This window comes from Mobula hypostoma, chromosome 5 (genome assembly GCF_963921235.1).
Source record: "Mobula hypostoma chromosome 5, sMobHyp1.1, whole genome shotgun sequence".
In the NCBI taxonomy this organism is placed as follows: domain Eukaryota; kingdom Metazoa; phylum Chordata; class Chondrichthyes; order Myliobatiformes; family Myliobatidae; genus Mobula; species Mobula hypostoma.
Genome location: NC_086101.1, coordinates 163,049,330 through 163,070,673, shown reverse-complemented (window position 1 = coordinate 163,070,673; position 21,344 = coordinate 163,049,330). Strand labels below are relative to the sequence as shown.

Sequence of the window (21,344 nt, the reverse complement as noted above, 5' to 3'; positions counted from 1 at the left end):
AGTGCATGGAAAGAAGCAGTAGTAATTCCAATAAGGAAGCCTGGCAAGGATCTGTCAAAACCCACTAGCTACAGACCAATTGCATTAACATCAAGTATATGTAAGATAATGGAAAGGATGATAACAGAAAGGTTATCATATGAGCTTGAGAAAAGGGGAATGCTGGCAAGTTATCAGTGGTTTTAGAAAGGGAAGGAATTCCATGGACTCAGTGATTATGTTAGAGACTGAAATAAGAAAGGCCCAGGCAAATAGAGAGTCAGTAGTGGCAGTGTTCTTTGACATTGAAAAAGCCTATGATATGATGTGGAAGGAAGGATTATTAATTAAACTGCACAAGATGGGGATTGGTGGGAGAGTTTTTAATTGGATTAAAGATTTTTTGTTTGGTAGAAAAATTCAAGTTCGGATTGGATCAGAATTATCAAAACAGTACATAGTGGAAAATGGCACACCTCAAGGTAGTGTGATTAGCCCATTACTTTTCATGATTATGATCAATGATGTCTTCACAAAGGTACCAGTGGATATAGGTAGGTCACTGTTTGCGGATGATGGGGCCTTGTGGAAAAGAGGCAGGAACATGGACCATATAATCAGGAAACTACAAGAAGCAATTGATGAAGTGGTGGAGTGGGGTTATGATTGGGGATGTAGATTTTCAGTAGATAAAACTCAAACTGTATTTTTTACCAGGAAAAGGGTTGAGGTAGGGAAGAAGTTAAGGATGTATGGGGTTGAATTAGAAAGGGTTGCATCATTTAAATTTCTGGGAGTTATATTTGATTCACGATTAACATGGGCAGACCATATCAGGAAAGTTGAGGAGAAATGTAAAAAAGTAATAAATGTGATGAGATGTTTGACTGGTAGGGAATGGGGAGCAAGTTGTTCAGCTTTGAAGAGAATGTATGTGGCTTTAGTAAGATCTGTATTGGATTATGGAAATGTAGTATATGGATCAGCAGCTAGGTCTCTTATAAGGAAACTGGATGTGATTCAGGCTCAGGCCTTGAGAGTGTGCAGTGGGGCTTTTAAAACGTCACCAGTGTCAGCCCTACAGGTAGAAATGGGAATAATGCCTTTGGAACTAAGAAGGATGCAACTGATGGCAAACTACTGGGCTAACTTGCAGGGGCACAATGATTCTCACCCTACTAAAGGAGTGTTGCAGGAGTGCTGGGAAAATGGGAGGTTTCAGAGGGATACCTTTAGTCAGGTAGGGAATGATATCGCGAAAGAATGTGGAGTGTTTGATCTGAGGATAAGTCCTTCAGTAGTTTATCCGGTTGTAGCTCCATGGAAGCTTGTATGGCCTGACATAGACTGGCATTTGTTAGAGGTAAAAAGGAAAGAAAGATATAAAACAGATTTGGTAAATGCATTTAACTGTCATGTGATGGAAAAGTATAGTGATTATACTCACATTTATACAGATGTTGCGAAGGAACCTGAGACGGGAGTGACAGGGTTTGGGGTGGTAATACCAGCAAAAGAAATTGGAATCAGCAGAAGAACATCTAATAAGTTAGGGGTGTTTACAGTGGAGATGCTGGCAGTGTTGGTTGCGTTGCAATGGGTGCAGAAAGCCAGACCATCCAAAGCATTGATATGTTCAGATTCATCCTCAGTTCTAGCAAGTTTAAGGTCTTTTCACACAAACAGTCGGCAAGATGTACTTTATGAAGTCCTTCAGTTAGTTACAAGAATTGCAAATCAGGGAGGTCAGGTAAAATTTCTATGGGTTCCAGCACATGTAGGGGTGAAGGGGAATGAGAGGGTGGATGAGTTGGCAAAGCGGGCGTTAAAGAAAGAAAATGTGGAGATGCACATTAGTATCAGTAAAGCAGAGGTTAAGTGTGTAATCTGGGGAAAAAGTCAACCGAATGTGGCAAGAAAGATGGGACAGGGAGGGGAAAGGGAAGCATTTATATCAAATACAAAAGAGTGTTGCAGTTACTAGGGTAGGTAATGGAAACAGAAGAGAGGAAACTGTGTGGACTAGGTTAAGGCTGGGGCACTGTGCATTAAACAAAACATTGAAAATGATAGGGAAACACCAGACAGGATTGTGTGAGGAATGTCAGGAAGAGGAGTCAGTAGAACATGTAGTTCTGAGTTGCAGGAAGTATGGGATACAGAGAGAGATGATGAGAAATAAATTAAGGGAGTTGGGGATGCAGGAATTCACATTAAAAGGGTTGCTGGGCATGGGTGAGAGAGCACGTCCGGGTATTTTTAGCGTTTTTAAGGGGTACAGGGTTTTTTTTATAGAATATGACAAATAAACAGGAATAGGATACTAGGATGGTCAAAGATGGGAGGGTGAAGTGTAGGTGTGTGTGTGTGAGATTGGGTGAAGGGATTTAGAATGTATGTCTAGTGCACATTCTGGAGCAGAGGGTGGCAGTAATGCACCATTAAGCTGGATGCCAACCGCCGTAAAACAAGATACAGACAGACAGACAGACAGAACTAGATTGTTTAAAGTAGAGAACTCCAGGACATATTTGGTTGGAACACCACAAGTCTAGCAGGTGGCGGTAATGCACTGAAAACTGGTTGCCAACCGCCATAAAACAAAAAAGAAGAAGATGATGATGACTGGGGAGTTGGTGGGAAGTGAGGTCAGTTGGTAGATTAAGTAAAAGTTCTGGTGTTGGGGGTATCTGAAGAACAGATCAGTGGTTTCTGGAGATGATAGCATCTGTCCGACACACATATTGACCTAGATACACATTGATGGTCTGCTACATCAATGAAAAAGGCTGAGCAAGTTGGGTCTTTATTCTTTGGAACGTATAAGGTTGAGGGGGGACTTGATAGAGGTATTTAAAATTATGAGAGGGATAGATAGAGTTGAAGTGGCTAGACTTTTTCCATTGAGAGTGGGGGAGATTCAAACAAGAGGACATGAGTTGAGAGTTAAAGGGCAAAAGTTTAGGGGTAACATGAGGGGGAACTTCTTTACTCAGAGAGTGGTAGCTGTGTGGAACGAGCTTCCAGCAGAAGTGGTTGAGGCAGGTTCGATGTTGTCGTTTAAAGTTAACTTGGACAGCTATATGGACAGGAAGAGAATGGAGGGTTATGGGCTGAGTGCAGGTTGGTGGGACTAGGTGAGAGTAAGAATTCTGCATGGACTAGAAGGGCCGAGTTCGCCTGTTTCCGTGCTGTAATTGTTATATGGTTACATAGCTCCAGATTATTCTGTGTGTCAGTGCACTGTGTACTTGGAGAACCTGGAAGAAATGTGGTGGACATCTTGGTGCTATAACCCCATGCATTTCCTCTGAGAATTACTTTTCATTGAAATTTAATCCCTCTGGCATACAGAAAAAAAATAACGTAATTCCGTTTCTGGGCACATCATTTTCAGTTTTCTCTTGCATGTGATAGGCAAAATGCATAGACGAATGCAGGTGCAGTACAAAGCCTGAATAGTGCAAACGGGCTACATCCCAGAAGTGAAGTTATAGATTACCTGGATCACATTAATCTACATCACTAAAATAACATGAGATCTGTTGTATTTAATTTCTTATAAGTGTGAAAAAAATGTCTGACTACAGGTGCTTTGATAAGTTATGAACTTATAGAAAAACATATAAATCAGAATCTAATTTTCTGAGGAAGCAATTAGATCACAGCTTTTCAATGAACAGGGATATTTAAATCTGTGGCACCAGATCTAAATATCAAAGCAAAGTATAGGTCAGAGGTCGGCAACCTTTTTGCCTCTGTGGGCCGGATCGCATATTAATGAGCAGATGGTGGGACAGATAAATGCCATTAAAAAACTTGAAATATGGGAATTATCCATTTAAATACATCTAATTATGTTTTGCCTCAAATTAATGAATTACACATGATAGAAAATCATTTGTACTTGACCAAGGATGCTAATTAGTAATCAAAGAACTCAGTTTAGTTGCAATTTATTTCTACCATCTTTTGAATCTATTAAAAGGCCACAAAGAACCTTTTAAACATAAAACATATGAACATGATGCATTGAATGGTGGCAAATTAAGTATAATAAAAAAGAAAATTTTAATGCAGAGAGTCGATAAATCAATGTGAAACTTGATGCTGTTTGTTGCTTGAAACTTCTCAATATTGGGTGTCAGACTTGTTGATGCCAAGTGCAAGACATTATCCAGATGGGCATCAGTCAATCTTGTTCTCAAATGGTTCTTGGTGTGCTTCATTTTTGAAAATAATTGCTCACATAGTTAAGTGCTGCCAAACAATGATGCCATCTTATTTGTATGGTCCATTAAGTAAGGATACTTCCCACTTGGATGAATATACTTTCTATAGAGGTCAAGCACTGACACATCTTCAGAATGAAATTTCAATCTCAATATGTCATCACACTGCATCTCAATCAATTCCATTTGAAAAATTTCTGATGCAGTATCCACTTCCACATCAAATGGAGTAGCAAATAGCTTGAACTTAATTGCATGCAAGCGAAAATCAGCAAAACAAGATGAAAACTCTTTTCTCAATTCTTGGACCATAAGCGCAAAAAAAAAATACTGGTTTCCCAGCTTGCTCGATGAAGAAGTAATCTAGTGTCCAAGTGTCTTGGAAATTTTGGCACTCAGTGTCTACCTTCCTGCATTTTGCATTCATTGCCATTGGAATTTTTTTCTTCGATTTTATTTCGAAATGTGAGTTATTCAACAAGTATCATAGTACATGTAAATATCTGGATATTTAGCATGGATTTCTTGTTAAAACACAGTGACGCTGTTTCTGTTTACAAATTTGAACAATCCCATTGGAAAACCTATGCGTACACAGAGTATCTTATACATATTAATAAGGTAATCTGCCTTCCCGTCATTCATATATACTAGTGTTTGGTTTGGAACAAAACGGAACCTGGGGCCAGTGTAACAAGACACCATGCACATCCATCAGTGTGGTCGCGTGAAACACTCAGAATAAGGAAAAATCGCTCACGGGCCGGATAAGCATAGTATCCCAATATTTGCTCGCGGGCCAGTCAAAATACCTTCGTGGGCCGGATCTTCGTGGGTAGGTCGCCTACCCCTAGTATAGGTCAAGAGCAACGAAGTATAGAGGCTGGTTTTAATCAAACCCCACGATCCAGATAAGCATGTAACTAATATTAAACTGTATGAAATGTGCAATAAAGTGTGTAAGCAATATTTACACTGAGTGGTAGTGAAATTGTGCTGATAACGATATTCTAAATGTACTCAACAAATATAATGTGCAAAATGAAATATTACCAAAATTGGTAAGTTTTAATTACATCATATTTTATCACAAGATAGATGTAGATAAAACAAAAAAAAAGCAACGAGCATAAAAATACAACGAAGCTAAAAAAAATTAGAGGATAGTTTATATATTTTACTGTACCTCTAATAAAATAAAAGATGGGAGTGCTGTAATAAATTTAAATTAGTAATTTTTTGTAGGCACTATCATTGAGAGGGGTATTTGCTGTTTTACAGCTCTTGGATCCTGTTTGACTACTCCCAGATTTAGTAACATCCTGGGAATGAAAAAGATTCTTAAACTGCTTCCGGAACAGCGATGAGGCATAATAATAAATCAGAGGATCAAGGCAACAACTCAAGCTGCCCATGCACACACACAGCATATAAGCAAAGTAGAGGGCATCATTTGCTGCATGCTGAATATAAAGATAGTGTATGAGCAAAATGATATTAGATGGTGCAAAGCAGACAATGAAGACTGAAAGCACAATCACAGCCAAATTGATGGCTGATGTTTTCTTACATTCGCTTGCGACAGTTGTTGAAGAGAGGGTTGAAATTACACCCACATAACAGACTGTGGTCACCACCAGGGGAATGACAAAGAAAAGAGCACACAGAATGGGAAAGTAATAGGTGAAGTAACTTTTTAGGGTAGAGGGGGGAAGCACATCATGGCAAGTTGTAATTTTCAGATTAGTGATGTACACTGTTTGCTCAATGAAGAAAAGAGGCATTGCACCACCAATGGCTAAAAGCCACATGATGACGCAAAGTCCCAACGCGCGCTGTGGGCTCCTCCAGGAGGACGATCTTAATGGAAAAACGACAGCAATAAATCGCTCAATGCTAATACACATCATCAGTAACACTGAACAGTACATGTAAGCATAAAACCCGCCATTGACCAATCGGCAGAGGAAAGAACCAAAACTCCAGTCATTACCAGAAATATAGTAGGAGATCTTCAATGGAAGCAACAGCACAAATAATAAATCTGCCAGGGCCAAATTTAACATGTAAATTATAGTTGGCTTGTCAAATTTCATTCTTAAGTGAATAGTTATGATTGCGGTACAGTTGAAAAGCAGCCCGACTGCAAAAATAATGGTGTAGACAGAGGGGATAAATACAGTAATCCATTGGCTGCTTAGATATCCTCTTGCTGAGGCAGAGATGACCAATTGGAGTTTCTTGGAGCCTTTACTGAGCACATCGGATCTATTTGCATCCAATCCAAATCCTCCTCCGAGTCCGCTTCCATCATATTGGCCCGAACCCTCATCTTCAATTTTCCCTTCAAGATCGATATATTCACCAGGGTCAGGATCCAAAATCCTACCTGAAAAGGTTCTGAGTCCAAGTTTATCTTGTGAATGGTTCCCTGAAAACCAAAAATAACAAGTATGAAATTGTCATTTTCTGAATTAATAAGCTATAAAAACATTAATTTCTCATGTACATTAAATTCATGAATTGCCAAGCATTGAAAGAGCCCAAGTTATGCAAGATAATGGATTATTAGGCTCTCCTGGAACAGAGGAACAACCAAAAGCAATGTTTACAAAAATCATAAAGCTTTTATTTCGGATTTCTGTTAATCTACTGTAATCAGTTAGCAATCCACTAATATGGAGAAAATTCCCAGCAAGTGCCTCAATTATGAAGTGCTGTGAGCCAGGATTCCAGAGGAGACTGGAGCTTGAAGGTGTAGACACCCAGTGATCTGCCTGCTACACTGGACAACATTTTTTTTCTAAAGTGTTACCTCCTCAGAATTTTTGTTTGTTTGTGATAGAGCACTTAAAGCTGAAGACAAATATAATTGCAAGACTACTGTAAAATGTAGGATTTTGGAGAAACAAGAAACTAACTTTTATTGAATATAGAACATAGAAAAGTTACAGCACATTACAGGCCCTTCGGCCCACAATAAGGTGCCGACCACGTAACCTACTCTAGAAGCTTCCTAGAATGTCCTTACTGCATAGCTCTCTATTTTTCTATGTATCTATCTAAGAGGCTCTTAAAAGATCCTATTGTATCCTCCTCTACCACCATCGCTGGCAGTACATTCCATGCACCCATCACACTCTGTGTGGAAAAACTTAGCTTTGACATCCCCCTTGTACCTGCTTCCAAGCACCTTAAAACTATGCCCCCCTGTGTTAGCCATTTCAGCCCTGGGGAAAAAGCCTTTGGCTATCCACACGATCAATGCCTCTCCTCATCTCTATCAGGTCACCCCTCATCCTCTTTTGCTCCAAGGAGAAAAGGCCAAGTTCACTTAACCTGTTCTCATAATGCATGCTCTCTAATCCAGGCAACATCCTTATAAATCTCCTCTGCACTCTCTCTATAGCATCCACATCCTTCCTGTAATGAGGTGACCAGAACTGAACACAGTACTCCAAGTGGGGCCTCACTAAGGCCTTCTATCGCCCTAACATACCTCACGGCTCTTGAACTCAATCCCGTGGTTGATGAAGGCCAACACACCATTCGCCTTCTTAACAACACATAATGCATTTAAATGGCATAACAGTGCAAACAGTTTGCAATTGTTCAACTAAGCTAAAATATTTTGTTGATGATTTTCACTTGTACTCAGTGTCTGAGGTTTTTTCTGCACAAATGTCCAACAATAATCAGCCAGCGTTGATGGATTCCAGTTGCCCTGATACCATTTCTCCATGATTGCAATGTCCTGGTGAAACCTTTCACCATGCTTGTCACTGACAGTGCCAAGATTTCCAGGGAAGAAGTGTAAATGGGAATGCAGAAAATCAATTTTTAGTGACATGTTGCACTTCATACTTTTATATGCTTGAAGCATGTTGTTGACCAGCTGCATGAAGTTTGGTGCTCTGGAGTTGCCAAGAAAATTTTCAACAACAACCTTGAATGTCTTGCATGTGATTTTTCTCCAGTTTCACTAGAAGTTATTTGAATTGCCTGTCATTGATGACCTGTTTGATTTGCGGACCAACAAAAATACCTTCCTTAATCTTGGCATCAGTTATTCTGGCAAACACCTGTCTCAAATATTGAAATCCTTCAAAGAAATTTTTGTGCCTGGTGACAGCAGATTCCATCCTTGCAGTATTGAACCCAGTAATTCTGCTTTTGCCTTTGACACACCTAAGTCTCTGACCACGTCATTTAACTCAGATCGAGTTATCAAATTTGGCTCACTTAACGTAAAGGATTCCAAATCTATATCAGTATCAGTATCATTTTCCGTTCCTGGCTTGTGTGTCAATAGCGTCTTCAGCTACCTCCTCCAGAGCCAATGTTTTGTTTTTTCTAAAACCTGTTTGTCATACAGCATCCTAAGTGAGCCCAGGCCAAGATTAAAACTTTTCAGCTTATATTGTTGGCAAAATTTTAATTGACTTGAATTATGAATTGAAATTGATTAATCCTCCTACCATATTTCATTGGTTTTCTCAAACTATGTTGTGTTTAAATTTGGAAAAAATTAGAAGTGTTGTTTATGACCCCTCCATTAAATTCGAAAAGACTTGGAGGCCATTTATTCAGCATTTTCATATGATGTAATCTGACCATTTCCAAACTTGCTTTACTTCTCTGTAATGTTGGTTGAGGGGAACGGAGTCGTTGACACTAAGGTTTTCTTTTCTCCCTTTTTTTATGATGTTACAAAACAGCCTAGGTCTTTTTTTTTTAGCTTCTGTTTAGATTAGTTTTTTTTGGGGGGGGGGTTTCCTTTATCATGACTTTTTTAAGGATATTTTTCTTTGTTTTATATTATTCATTTGTATCCTATATGATTGGGAGTTTTATCATTTAAGTGTTATCTGGCTTTATAATCACTCATGTTAATTATAACAATGTATTCCCAATAACTTTGTACTACTACCATGTTATGTATATTTTTATGAAACTAAAAAGAATTGAAAAAGAAAAAAAAAAGAATGAAATAACAAATATAGACGATTTCAAAAAACTGCTATGTGATAGGTAAATTTCATGATGATTTTCAAGATCAGCAGCCCAAGGTCCATAAGATACCCCTAAAGTGTTCAGGTAGCAAAAACTTTGTTGTCTAGTATATTTGTTCTTGGTTGTCCTTTGCTTCAGATAATTTTTGGTCACTGAGACCAAATAGTTTTGATAAATCAGAATCAAGTTTACTATCACTGACATATGGAATAAATTTGTTTTTTTTTTGTGGCAGCAGTACAGTGCATTAAAATTAAATAAATAGTAAATAGTGCAAAAGAGGAACAGTGTTGATGAGTTCATGGACAATTCAGAAATCTCATGGCGGAGGGCGAGAAGCTGTTCCTAAAGTTAAAATGGGGGTAGCACTGTAGCATAGCAACCTGGCTTCAATTCCACTGCTGTCTGTATGGAATTCGTACATTCTTCCTGTGACTGTGTGGGTTTCCTCTGGGTACTCCCATATTCCAAATATATGTGGATTAGTAGGATAGCTGGTCACCTGGATGTAATTGGGCAGCAAGTGCTCATTGGATCTGAAGGGCCTGTTACTGGGCTGTATTTCTAAATCTAAACCTAAAATTAAAACTGTACCTTTTATTTCCTGATCAATTTCATATAGGAACCCAACTCATTAACACCCAGTGAGTTTCTGACTGGCCATATCAGGATTATATTGTTCATTGAAATGTGTACTTTAATAATTATACTTGTTCATATCTTGTAGTTACTTCATTGACAAGACTCTTATCTTCTCCAATGTCAGCATTTTGGAATCACGGTTTCAGAGATCTGATTGAAGTTCCACTATATAATCTCCATTCCTTTCAATTACGTATAAATGCCTAAAATTATGTTTAAATCAATAAAGCATACATTCGTCAGGAAACAGCTGTGTTGTCAAACAGTTTTCATGGAATTGAACTGAAAATTAAACAATTTTATTTTACAACAGATCATTATAATCTGGCAAATGTATTAGCTCATTCAAGCTATTGGCAATGCAATATTTAATTTATATGAGTAACTACTGTACCTTTCAATTTCTGTTACTGATAATGGTTATCAACCTAGAACAACAAACTTTGAAAAAGTTTAAGAAAATGCATTTTATATATAAATTGTAAAATGAATGATTAATTCCATTCACCAATGAGAAATGTCTTCTGAATTAATTTACTTACCTAGCTCTGATTTGCCAACTTCTTCACAATAAAGAAAAATACTTTAGCTTGTATCTGCAGGCTAAAAAATGTGGGTAATTGGATTGACAATGTCTATTGTTTTGAATAGAGGTCTACTGAAATGTGAGCTTGCACACCAGAATATATGTATGCCAAAAGTTGTTCACCAATTACTAAATCCATTTGCAAGAAATCTCTAAGTAGACAAAAAAACCTCAAAGCACTTCAGATTTGCAAAAAGATTATTCTCATGCCAAATCAGCAATCTTACATTCTAAATCCTTGTGTGAAATTTGATTGGTTGACACTCTAGCCTCTAATTTTGCATTAGTAGAAATGTTCATAAACTATTTATGCAGTAATATAAAAATAAATAGAAATAATCTAACCCAAAATATTGAATATGCGAGCTTCAAAGTGTTTGTATCCATTTACATAGCTGTAATACTTTTGAAAAGTATTGTGGCCAGTGCTATCATGTTTGCTGTTGTGTGCTGGGGCAGCAGGCTGAGGGTAGCAGACATTAACAGAATCAACAAACTCATTCGTAAGGCCAGTGATGTTGTGGGGATGGAACTGGACTCTCTGACGGTAGTGTCTGAAAAGAGGATGCTGTCTAAGTTGCATGCCATCTTGGTCAATGTCTCCCATCCACTACATAACGTACTGGCTGGGCACAGGAGTACATTCAGCTGGAGACTCATTCCACCGAGATGCAACACAGAGCGTCATAGGAAGTCATTCCTGCCTGTGGCCATCAAACTTTACAACTCCTCCCTTGAAGGGTCAGGCACCCTGAGCCAATAGGCTGGTCCTCGACTTATTTCATAATTTACTGTCATAATTTCCATATTACTATTTAACTATTTATGGTTCTATTACTATTTATTATTTATGGTGCAACTGTAACGAAAACCAATTTCCCCCGAGATGAATAAACTATGACGATGACTATGACTAAAAGGAGGAAAAAGTAAACAGTATGTCTTAAATGAGAACGTGCAGTAGAATAAGGGCTAGACCAGGTAAGAGGCCAGTGAAGCAAATTTCTTCCCTTAGTGTTCTTTACCCTGAAAGCTATGGAGGCATAGCCATTGAATATGTTCAAGGCAGAGAACGATAGACATTTGAATTACATGAGAATTAATGTGTTTTGCCGAAAAATACAGGAAAACAAGATTCAGGCCATAAAAATTTTCGGAGGAAAGATGCTGTTATCTCCCTTGTCCACTCAGCCCTCCCCACTGATCTCCCTCCGGGTACTTATCCTTGCAAGCAGAACAAGTGCTACACCTGCTCCTACACCTCCTCCCTCACTACCATTCAGGGCTCCAAATAGTCCCTCCAGGTGAGGCGACACTTCACCTGCGAGTCTGCCGGGGTCACTTACTGTATCCAGTGTTCTTTGTGTGGTCTCCTGTATTTCGGTGAAATCCCAAGTAGATTGAGAGATTGCTTTGCTGAGCACCTATGCTCTGTCTGCCAGAAAAAGCTGGATCTCCAGTCGCCACCCGTTTCAATTCTACTTCCCATTCCCATTCCAATATGTCAGTCCTTGGCCTCCTCTACTGCTGTGATGAGGCCACACTCACGGTGGAGGAGCAATACCTCGTATTCCATCTGGATAGCCTCCAACCTGATGGCATGAACATCAATTTCTTGGACTTCCGGTAATTGCCCCCCTCCTCCTTCACCATTCCCCAGTTATGTTTTCCTCTCTCACCTTACCTCCTTACCTGCCCATCACTTCCCTCTGGTGCTGCTCCTGCTTCCCTTTCTTCCATGCTCGTCTATCCTCAACCCTCCCCCAGTTTCACCTCCCACCTATCTCCTTGCACTTCTTCCTCCCCTCCCCCACCTTCTTACTCCAACTTCTCAGCTCTCTCTCTAGTGCCTGCAACATTGACTGTTCACTCTTTTCCACAGATGCTGCCTGGCTTGCTGAGTTCCTCCAGCATTTTGTGTGTGTTGCTTTCAGTTATTACAATAGTTTTGCACTAGATTCCATCACAATTTGTATAATTGTCTAAACTAGCAGGAAATTGGGAAATTTAAAATTTAGGTGAATTATACTCAAAGCCACCTATCCTTGAGTTTAGAATAATATATTATATCAAATGATTTAATTCATGTAAATAAAGTCCCATCGATAAAACTGACTCATATCCCCCAAGTCCCATGACTTATCTAACTTAATGCTTTTCAAAAGCTCCAGCACATCCTCTTTCTTAATGTCTATATGCTGAAATGTTTATGTCCGCTGTTAAGTCATGCCCACAATTGCCAAGGCCTTTTTCCCTGGTGAATACTGAAGCAAGGTATTCATTAAATACCTCCGCTACCTCCTCCGACTCCAGGCATATGTTTCCACTCTCGCTCCTGATTGGTCCTATTCTCACATGGCTCATCCTCTTGTTCTTCACATACGCGTAGAATGCCTTGGGGTTTTCCTTAATCCTTCTCATGGCTCCTTCTGGCTCTCCTAATTCCATTCTTTCACTCTTTCCTAGCAACCTTGTAATTTTCAAGAGCTCTAACCGTACCTAGTTTCTTGATAAACAACTAGTTTCTATTACTCCACCCAATTAGATTGTTCAATTGGATCATGAAACACTGCATTGTGATTATACTATAAAATGAAGAGACTGGAAGGCATTCTTCATCTTACCAGCATAAAATCATTTTTTGTTTGATTAAAACTATCTCAGAACCATGAGGAATTGTTTTGAGTTCATTAAAGTATTAATTTTTCTTTCTGGTCTTGTTCAACATGCTCCATATCTCTACTCATTTCAATATTTAACCCATTGGTATATTTTTATTTTATATACACCCAAGATTACTTCACTAAAATGTTCATCCCATCCTGAATGCAATTAAAAAGTTAACAGAAGTTTCAACATCTGGTTTAGCTTTCAGAGAGAAAAAATATCCAAAGAAAAACTTTAAACGAAAATAATCTAAAAGTGAAAAGTCAAAAGTATTTAACACTTGTCAGTAGAATTTTTCAGAAAATAAATAGAATTATAATCTTCGAATTGATTGATTAGACATTGATTTGGTCCTTTTCATTTTTCTTTGTTTTTCTGTGAATGCAACTATTTATATATTACACATCTTGTAAATGCTACATATAATGGCAATGGCAATTGTCAATGTCAAATATTTCCTCCATCTCAGCTACATACTGTGTTACAGTTCTTTATTGACTGAATGGTACTTAATGGTACTTCTCTGTTGTTTTCTATCGTTGTTTTCCACTTTTGTTTACGCAAATCCCATCCCCACGTCCAGCAGCTATATATTTTCTTTAAATCCTCAGGTTTCTATTTCCAACTCCCAGACCTCAAAATGAATAGCTGTAGCAAAATAGCTTTGAGAAATGAGGCAAAAGAAAAACCCACTCCTGTTTTAAAAGTTCGCCAGCAACTTTTATGTGTGTTGCTTGAAATTCCAGCATCTGCAGATTTCCTCGTATTTGCACTCCTGTTTTAAGTTCTGATACTGTAAAGGGTTTCGGCCGAAATATTGACTGTTAATTAATTTTCATACTTGCTGCCTGACCTGCTGAGTTCCTCCAGCATTTTGTGTGTTGCTCTGGATTTCCAGCATCTGCAGAATCTCCTGTTTAAAAAATACACTACTTGTTTTTTCTCCCCCGAAAAGTCCAGGAATCTCATGAAACACAGGTTCTCGGAGATGCCGCCCTCACCCCGCCCCCTATTAAATCCACACAAGCTGGAAGGACATCTGGAAAATCTCTGAAAACATTTAACAATTACTCTTTAGCCACAGTTAATGAGTCATGTTCCATTTCAGGCGTGCGATATCTGTTTGCTCGCATGTGCTTTCATTTGCCCTGTCTGAGTTGTTAGCGATGGGAAAACAACTCAATTCCTTGAAGTAGGCAACCACATAGTATGAATTCTCATAGACAGGCAAGGATCCACCTTCGACCAAGTACAACTGTAGAACGTGTCAAATATTTCATGGTAGACGAGTCAACAACCTATTTTGTTCTTTACACACTGCGGGATTTGTGATATGTTTCAAGTAAATTTCAGGCGTATGTGAAGGTTTTTCATTTTATTTAGGTCAGGACCGTAAGTGTTGATCCAAGGAACGGGGTTGAGTGGCCCGAGTTAATAGTACTTGCAAAATAAACCTGTTTGCAGTCTTGAACAGTAATAGTTGACAACACCTGACTAATGAATAAATAACGGCGATGCTGGGGAAGATTTTACACAACGTTGCCCTCTGCTATTGCAAATTACCAGTCATTTCAAAACAAGTCCTGATGCATGGTGTCCACCCGGAATGTTGACTACCTGTTTGCCTCCACAGACGCTGCTCGACCCGCAGCAACTCTAGCAGTTTGTGTTTTTTTTGCTTTAGATTCTGAGTTTCTCGAGTCCCCATTTCTAAATACTTCTCAGTATCTGGAATGACGGCAACAAATGCCTGACTGAGGTTAGGAGTGTTGTGGGGAGGGGGATGGGTTGGGGGCAGGACTGAGGGTAAGAGCGGGGCGGGGGGGGGGGGCAGATGGGAAGTAGGTGGGCCAGAACTGGCAGGATGCTTCTGTTTGAAATGTGCCTAAATCTGATGGATTGAGTACATCCTCTTGTGCCTTAACAATTTCATGCCTTCCCAACTGTTCGCTACATCCGCTTACTCACTTTTTTGTGTTCCCTTCAAATAAATGGAATACTGAGGCCCTCAGTGCGCCACGCATTTTCAACGTTTCTGTTTAAAATATAGTTTGTCTTTTGGAATGTGCGTCTTCGTAGGCGCCAGCTGTTTACTTGCTAACCTGTATGACAACGAAAAGCCTTGGACGAGGTTCAAAAGGCATTGTCTGCCCACATTCTAACACCGTGCAGGACGACCGTAGCAAACTAAGAGTTGGGCTGTCTGGACTTCGGAGTTGCACAGTCACCGTCTGACCCTTATCCCCAAATCAGTCTTTTGCTCTGTGGGCAAACGGGGGAAAGTATCAGTCCGGCGGCTGCATCTCTCTCTCTACCCGTTCCTCACCTTCCCGGCCGGGCATCAGACATTTCATTTTTTTGTGAGGCGCTGGTAACTGGTCTCGCTGACTAGGGCAGATCGCGCGCTGAAATATTTATACAAGATATAACTGGAAACACGAGAGATGGCAGATGCTGCAATCTGGAGCAACAAAGCAAATCAGCCCCCCTGCCGCGCGGCTCAAGCAGCACTTGTGGGGTAAATGGATGATCGATGCTTCGAGGCGAACTCCTGCAACAGGATTCCCTCCAACCATCTTCAAGTGATTTGTTTTATTTCCATTCCCTCTCTATAGGAAACTCCGAATTTGATGCGATACCACACCTACCTGAATGAAGAGCAGCAACCAGGGGAAGCAGGGCGACCCACACAACAAGCTGAACTTTCCAGGGCATCCCGAGGGAACGGGAGTTCACAATTCCCTCTACAATCCGGCTTGGACTGCGTGTATAAAGGATGACCGCCTTTTCCCCGATCCGCGCTGGATAAATCCGCAGGCAACTCGGAGCTAGCTCTGTGCTCTTCCCTGTAGAGTCGGAGCTGACGAGGCTGGAGTTCACAGGGTGAGCGCAGCTCCCTCCAGTCCCGCACCTCGCTGGCGGTAGCTGATTCCAACAGCTTTCACAACTTCGCTGTTTCCGGAGCCTATTTAAGGCAACATGTTTCAATTGCTTCGGAGGGAGAAACAACGTTAACCTTTCAGCAAAACCCGGGGATAAAATTAGAGATTAAAAACCGGAAAAGAGATAAAGCGAAAAAGGCTACAGAAAGTCCACACAGAAGGTAATGCCTCCCCACCATTGAGTATAGTTAGAGGGAGCGTCGTCACAAGAAAGCAGCATCAATCACCAAAGACCACGCGTTCCAGGCCATGCCCTCTTCTCTCTACTACCATCGGGCAGGAGATTATTTTAGAAGCTTTAAGTCCCACTTCACCAGGTTCGGGAACGGGTCGACCATCGGGCACCTGAACCAGAGTGGACAACTTCACTCACCACGACGCCGAACTCAAACTATGGACTCACTTCCAATGACTCTGCAACTCATGTTCTCACCATTACTTATTTATTATTATTATTATTATTGTATTTTTATTTTTTTCTCTCAATTCAAGCTGACAACCTGACGTACAGGCATAGCCAACCACGTTCATTTCTCAATTTGCTAGGAACTATTGGAGTATTCATTGTGGCTTTCTGGAGATTTACATAAATTTTATACCTGTAAGCCTAATTGTTTAATGCTATTGCGTAGTGACTTTGAGATGCTAGCAGTTTTAGATACTACTATCCAGACAATGCATACCCTGTTCATGTTCCATAGTCTCTCAATTTCCTCTTTTAATTTAGCACATTTCTGGTGATTTTCACTTGTTAATTTCTGTATGTTATGTGTGTTTGGAATGGCTATATCTATTTAGTAAGTTGTTGTAGCCTGTTTATTCTGTAATATGATATTTGGATGGTTCTTATGGATTGCCCTATCTGTAGTAATGGATTGGTCATAATATAATTTGTGTGACTCTGACTCTAAAACTGGATCAGGCTTAGATTTATAGTAAGATATGGTGTCCTTTATGAGTTTATATTTTAAAGCAAGATTTTGGTGAACGATGTTTGCCACTTGATTGTGCCTATGTAAGTAATCAGATTGAGTTAAATTGCTGCAGGTTCCTATAATGTGTTGGATTGATTCTAGTTTCTCTTAGCATTTTCTGCATTTATCATCTTGAATTTGTTGGCCTTTTATGTATTTCTGATAGATGTATATTTTAACCACTTGGCCATGTATTGCCGCAAGGAATGTAATCTCCCCCCCACACCCCCCCCCCCCCGTTTCTGGGAAGAGGTTTCCAATTCTGAGACAGCTGATCAAGGCTTCCTTCTCAACATCTAGTCTGTTCAGATTGTGGGGATGTCTTCCATGGAGGGTCACGGTCTTCCATTGGTTAACTTTTTCTTCTGTAGTGATAATTCCTTCATTTTCTGTGTTGTGCTCATTTAAGTTTAGTGGTGTGTACTTCCTATCAGATTTGCATATGCTTGCGTGGGGTGCTGGATCCTGTTTTCATTGATGAAAAAATTTCCTTAGAAATTTTATCTGTTTGTTGTGTAATTTGTTAGTGTCTGTTATTCCTCTTCCTCCTTCTGTCATAGGTAGCGTTAATCTAAGTGTACTTAGTGTTTTCTAAAATTTGTCATTTCAGTTCTTATATTTCTTTGTAAATTTTTTAGGTCAGTTTTGGACCTGATCAGTATTATACCAAACGAATATGTTAATATGGATATAGTGAAAGTATTCATTGCCTTTGTTATATTTTTACTATTGACCAGTTTGACAGAATTTCTGAAACCTTGAAGTAATTTCTGGCAAATGTTTTTCCCTTATCGCACTAAAATCTATTTTCTTTGCTTGTTGATATCCCAGAGACTTGTATGTTTCATATAATCTATTTGTTGTATTGTATCCCGTTGCCTTGTCTTATATTCTACTGGCTCTATTGTCCCTTTCTTTATGTTTAATGTTTTGCACTTATCTAATTTAAAGTACGTAATCTGAAGTACCCTTAGAAAATAGTTCTACTATTTGAATTAATTGCTTTAGATTTACTGATGAAGGTACGTATAATTTCAAATTATCTACATATAGATCGCATGTCACAGTTTAACTCATTTGGTTTTCTCTAATTTGATACCTATTTTTGTCCAATTCAATAAATTAGAGTGCAGGTTTAAAGCTGGACAAAACCATAGTGGGCTTAGGGAGTTGCCCTGGAAAATGCCTTGGTTTATTTTGATAACAATGGTTGTTCTTTTTGGTTGTAAACATATAGGTGACACAATGGCAGGGGCATAAGGAGCAAGGGTGGACCCAAATGCAAAACACATCTTGTGAGGTTAATTAAATTTAGATTATTGTTCGATATCAGGAGAGCTAGGCAGGAGCAGGAGTAGGGAACTGGACAAGGACTGAGGACTACGACTAGGCTGGGACCAAGGGTCTGGGCTTGGACTCGGAATTTGCTCCCAGAACTAGAGGAGACATAAAGAGGCTAGGGTATGGACTCCGAGCCCAAGACTGGGCAAGGACCCAGTACCTGGGTCTTGCCTCGGGCTCGAATCCCAGAACCAGGCTTGGACATGACATGGGCTAGGGAGAGGAGGAACATGGAAAACAGAGCCTCGGTCTTGGGAGAACAGGTACGTGGAACCATAGACACATACACAGAACACAGAGTTGGGACCCCTCCTTGGGTACGAGACATAGGGCCGGGACTCACACACAGAATAGGGAGCCGGGACCCCTCCTTGGGTACAGGACATAGGGCCAGGACTCATGACCCTCCGTGGGGCAATGGAAAGTTGGCCTGACTTACCCTACGGAGGGGAGAACAAGACAAGACAGAATATGACCCCCCGCAAGGCAATGACAAGACGGCCTGACCTACCCTATGGAGGCAAGGACAAGACAAGACAAGACATGACTCCCTGCGGGGCAATGGCAAGACGGCCTGACTTACCCCATGGAGGCGAGGACAGGACAAGACATGACTCCCCGTGGTGCAACGGCAAGACGGCCTGACTTACCCCACAGAGGCGAGGACAAGACAAGACAAGACCAACACGAATGAACACCAGACAGTACCTATCTAACTCCGGCAATGGAACTAGACCAACATGCAGGCGGGGGCTGCAGACGAGGGCTAGAGGCGAGAGGGGTAGAGAAGGGATTCAGACAAGGGGGTAGGACAGGAATCACAGACTGCCAGAGCCAGGACTTGACTTGGTGCTAGAATACCGCCAGGGCCAGGACTTGACTTGGTGCTTGAATGCCGCCGGAGACAGGACTTGACTTGGTGCTTGAATGCCACCAGGGACAGGACTTGATTTGGTGCTTGAATGCCGCCAGGGCCAGGACTTGACTTGGTGCTTGAATGCCGCCGGAGCCAGGACTTGACTTGGAGCCTCCGGGCAGTGGTGAGCTCTCGACTCGGCCCGGGAACAGTAGACAGTGGTTCTTGATTCCCTCTGGTAGCTTAACTGACGGACCCACCTCGGTGAGGAAACTTTGCAGGCTCGCTTTGGCGAGGTAACTGGACAGGGTTGCTCTGGTGAGGAAAAGGCGAATTACTGGCACTCACTTCGGCAGAGACTAGACTTGCTCCAGCCAGATGACATCGGCACACCGTATCTTAGATGACTTTGCAAACACTCCCGCTCGAACGGCTGAAAGCCGGAGACTATAAATTATCGGTTCAGCTGAGCGTTAATTGCCTCTAATCACCAAAGTCGAGGGACACAGTAAAACAGGGAATCAATGGTCCGGATCGTAACATAAACAAGGTAAATTTAAAGGGACTCTGATCCGGACCATAACAGTACCCCCCTCCCAAATGGGAGCCTCCAGGCGACCAACAAATTTGCCTGTTTTATTGATGACCCGGGTGGGTGGGGGGGATTTGGCCGGCGGGCAAAACAGAACAACACCTTGACTTTCAGGCTGAAAAGAGTTTGGAAAATAAACAGTTTGTGTCTGCTGGGTCCATGTTTGGCAAGAGCGTTTTGTCACAATGGTGGGGGCATAGGGAGCAAGGGTGGACCCAAATGCAAGACACATCTTGTGATGTTAATTAAATTTAGTTTATTGTTCAATATCAGGAGAGCTAGGCAGGAGCAGGAGTAGGGAACTGGACAAGGACTGAGGACTATGACTAGGCTGGGACCAAGGGTCTGGGCTTGGACTCGGAATCAGCTCCCAGAACTAGAGGAGACATGAAGAGGCTAGGGTATGGACTCCGAGCCCGAGACTGGGCAAGGACCCAGTACCTGGGTCTTGCCTCGGGCCCAGACCCCAGAACCAGGCATGGACATGACATGGGCTAGGGAGAGGAGGAACATGGAAAACAGAGTCTCGGTCTTGGGAGAGCAGGTACATGGAACCATAGACACATACACAGAACACAGAGTCGGGACCCCTCCTTGGGTACAGGACAGAGGGCCGGGACTCATGACCCTCCACGGGGCAATGGCAAGATGGCCTGACTTACCCCACGGAGGCAAGGACAAGACAAGACAAAACATGACCCCCTGCGAAGCAATGGCAAGAAGGCCTGACTTACCCCATGGAGGCGAGGACAAGACAAGACAAGACCAACACAAATAAACACCAGACAGTACCTATCTAGCTCCGGCGATGGAACTAGACCGAAGTGCAGGCGGGGGCTGCAGACGAGGGCTAAAGGTGGGAGGGGCAGAGAAGGGATTCAAACAAGGGGGTAGGACAGGAATCACAGACCGCCAGGGCTAGGGCTTGACTCAGAACTGGGAAGCCGCCAGAGCCAGGACTTGATGGTGCTAGAATGCCACCAGGGACAGGACTCGACTTGGTGCTTGAATGCCACCAGGGCCAGGACTCGACTTGGTGCTTGAATGCCACCAGGGCCAGGACTCGACTTGGTGCTTGAATGCTGCCAGAGCCAGAACTTGACTTGGAGCCTCCGGGTCGTGGCGAGCTCTCGACTCGGCCCGGCAACAGTAGACAGCGGTTCTTGATTCCCTCTGGCGGGTTAACTGATGGACCCACCTCGGTGAGGAAACTTTGCAGGCTCACTTTGGTGAGGTGACTGGACAGGGTTGCTCCGGTGAGGAAAAGGTGAATTACCGGCACTCACTTCGACAGAGACTAGGCTTGCTCTGGCCAGATGACATCGCAGACGCTCCTGCCCGAACGGCTGAAAGCCGGAGACTATAAACTACTGGTTCAGCCAAGTGTTAATTGCCTCTAATCACCAAAGTTGAGGGACATGGGAAAACAGGGAATCAACGGTCCAGATCGTAACATAAACAAGGTAAATTTAAAGGGACCCCGATCCGGACCATGACAAGTAAGTCAATGCTTCATCAGA

The 21,344-nt window shown here is 41.5% G+C and overlaps 1 protein-coding gene across 1 annotated transcript; it reads right to left on the bottom strand.

The window, feature by feature from the left end:
• Positions 1 to 3,934: 3,934 nt before the first annotated feature.
• LOC134346330 (proteinase-activated receptor 1-like) lies at positions 3,935 to 17,838 on the bottom strand. The gene is made up of 2 exons (XM_063047680.1): positions 15,768 to 17,838; positions 3,935 to 6,642 (listed from the first exon to the last, which is right to left on the bottom strand). Exons 1-2 carry the CDS (start codon positions 15,832 to 15,834, stop codon positions 5,435 to 5,437), a joined length of 1,275 nt encoding a protein of 424 aa, XP_062903750.1. The 5' UTR covers positions 15,835 to 17,838; the 3' UTR covers positions 3,935 to 5,434.
• Positions 17,839 to 21,344: the final 3,506 nt, after the last annotated feature.

Coding starts and splice junctions, on each gene's coding strand:
- LOC134346330 (XM_063047680.1), bottom strand. CDS start 15,834: ATGCCCTGGAAAGTTCAGCTTGTTGTGTGGGTCGCCCTGCTTCCCCTG. Junction 6,643..15,767: donor GGTTGCTGCTCTTCATTCAG/GTAGGTGTGGTA, acceptor TTTGGTTTTCAG/GGAACCATTCACAAGATAAA.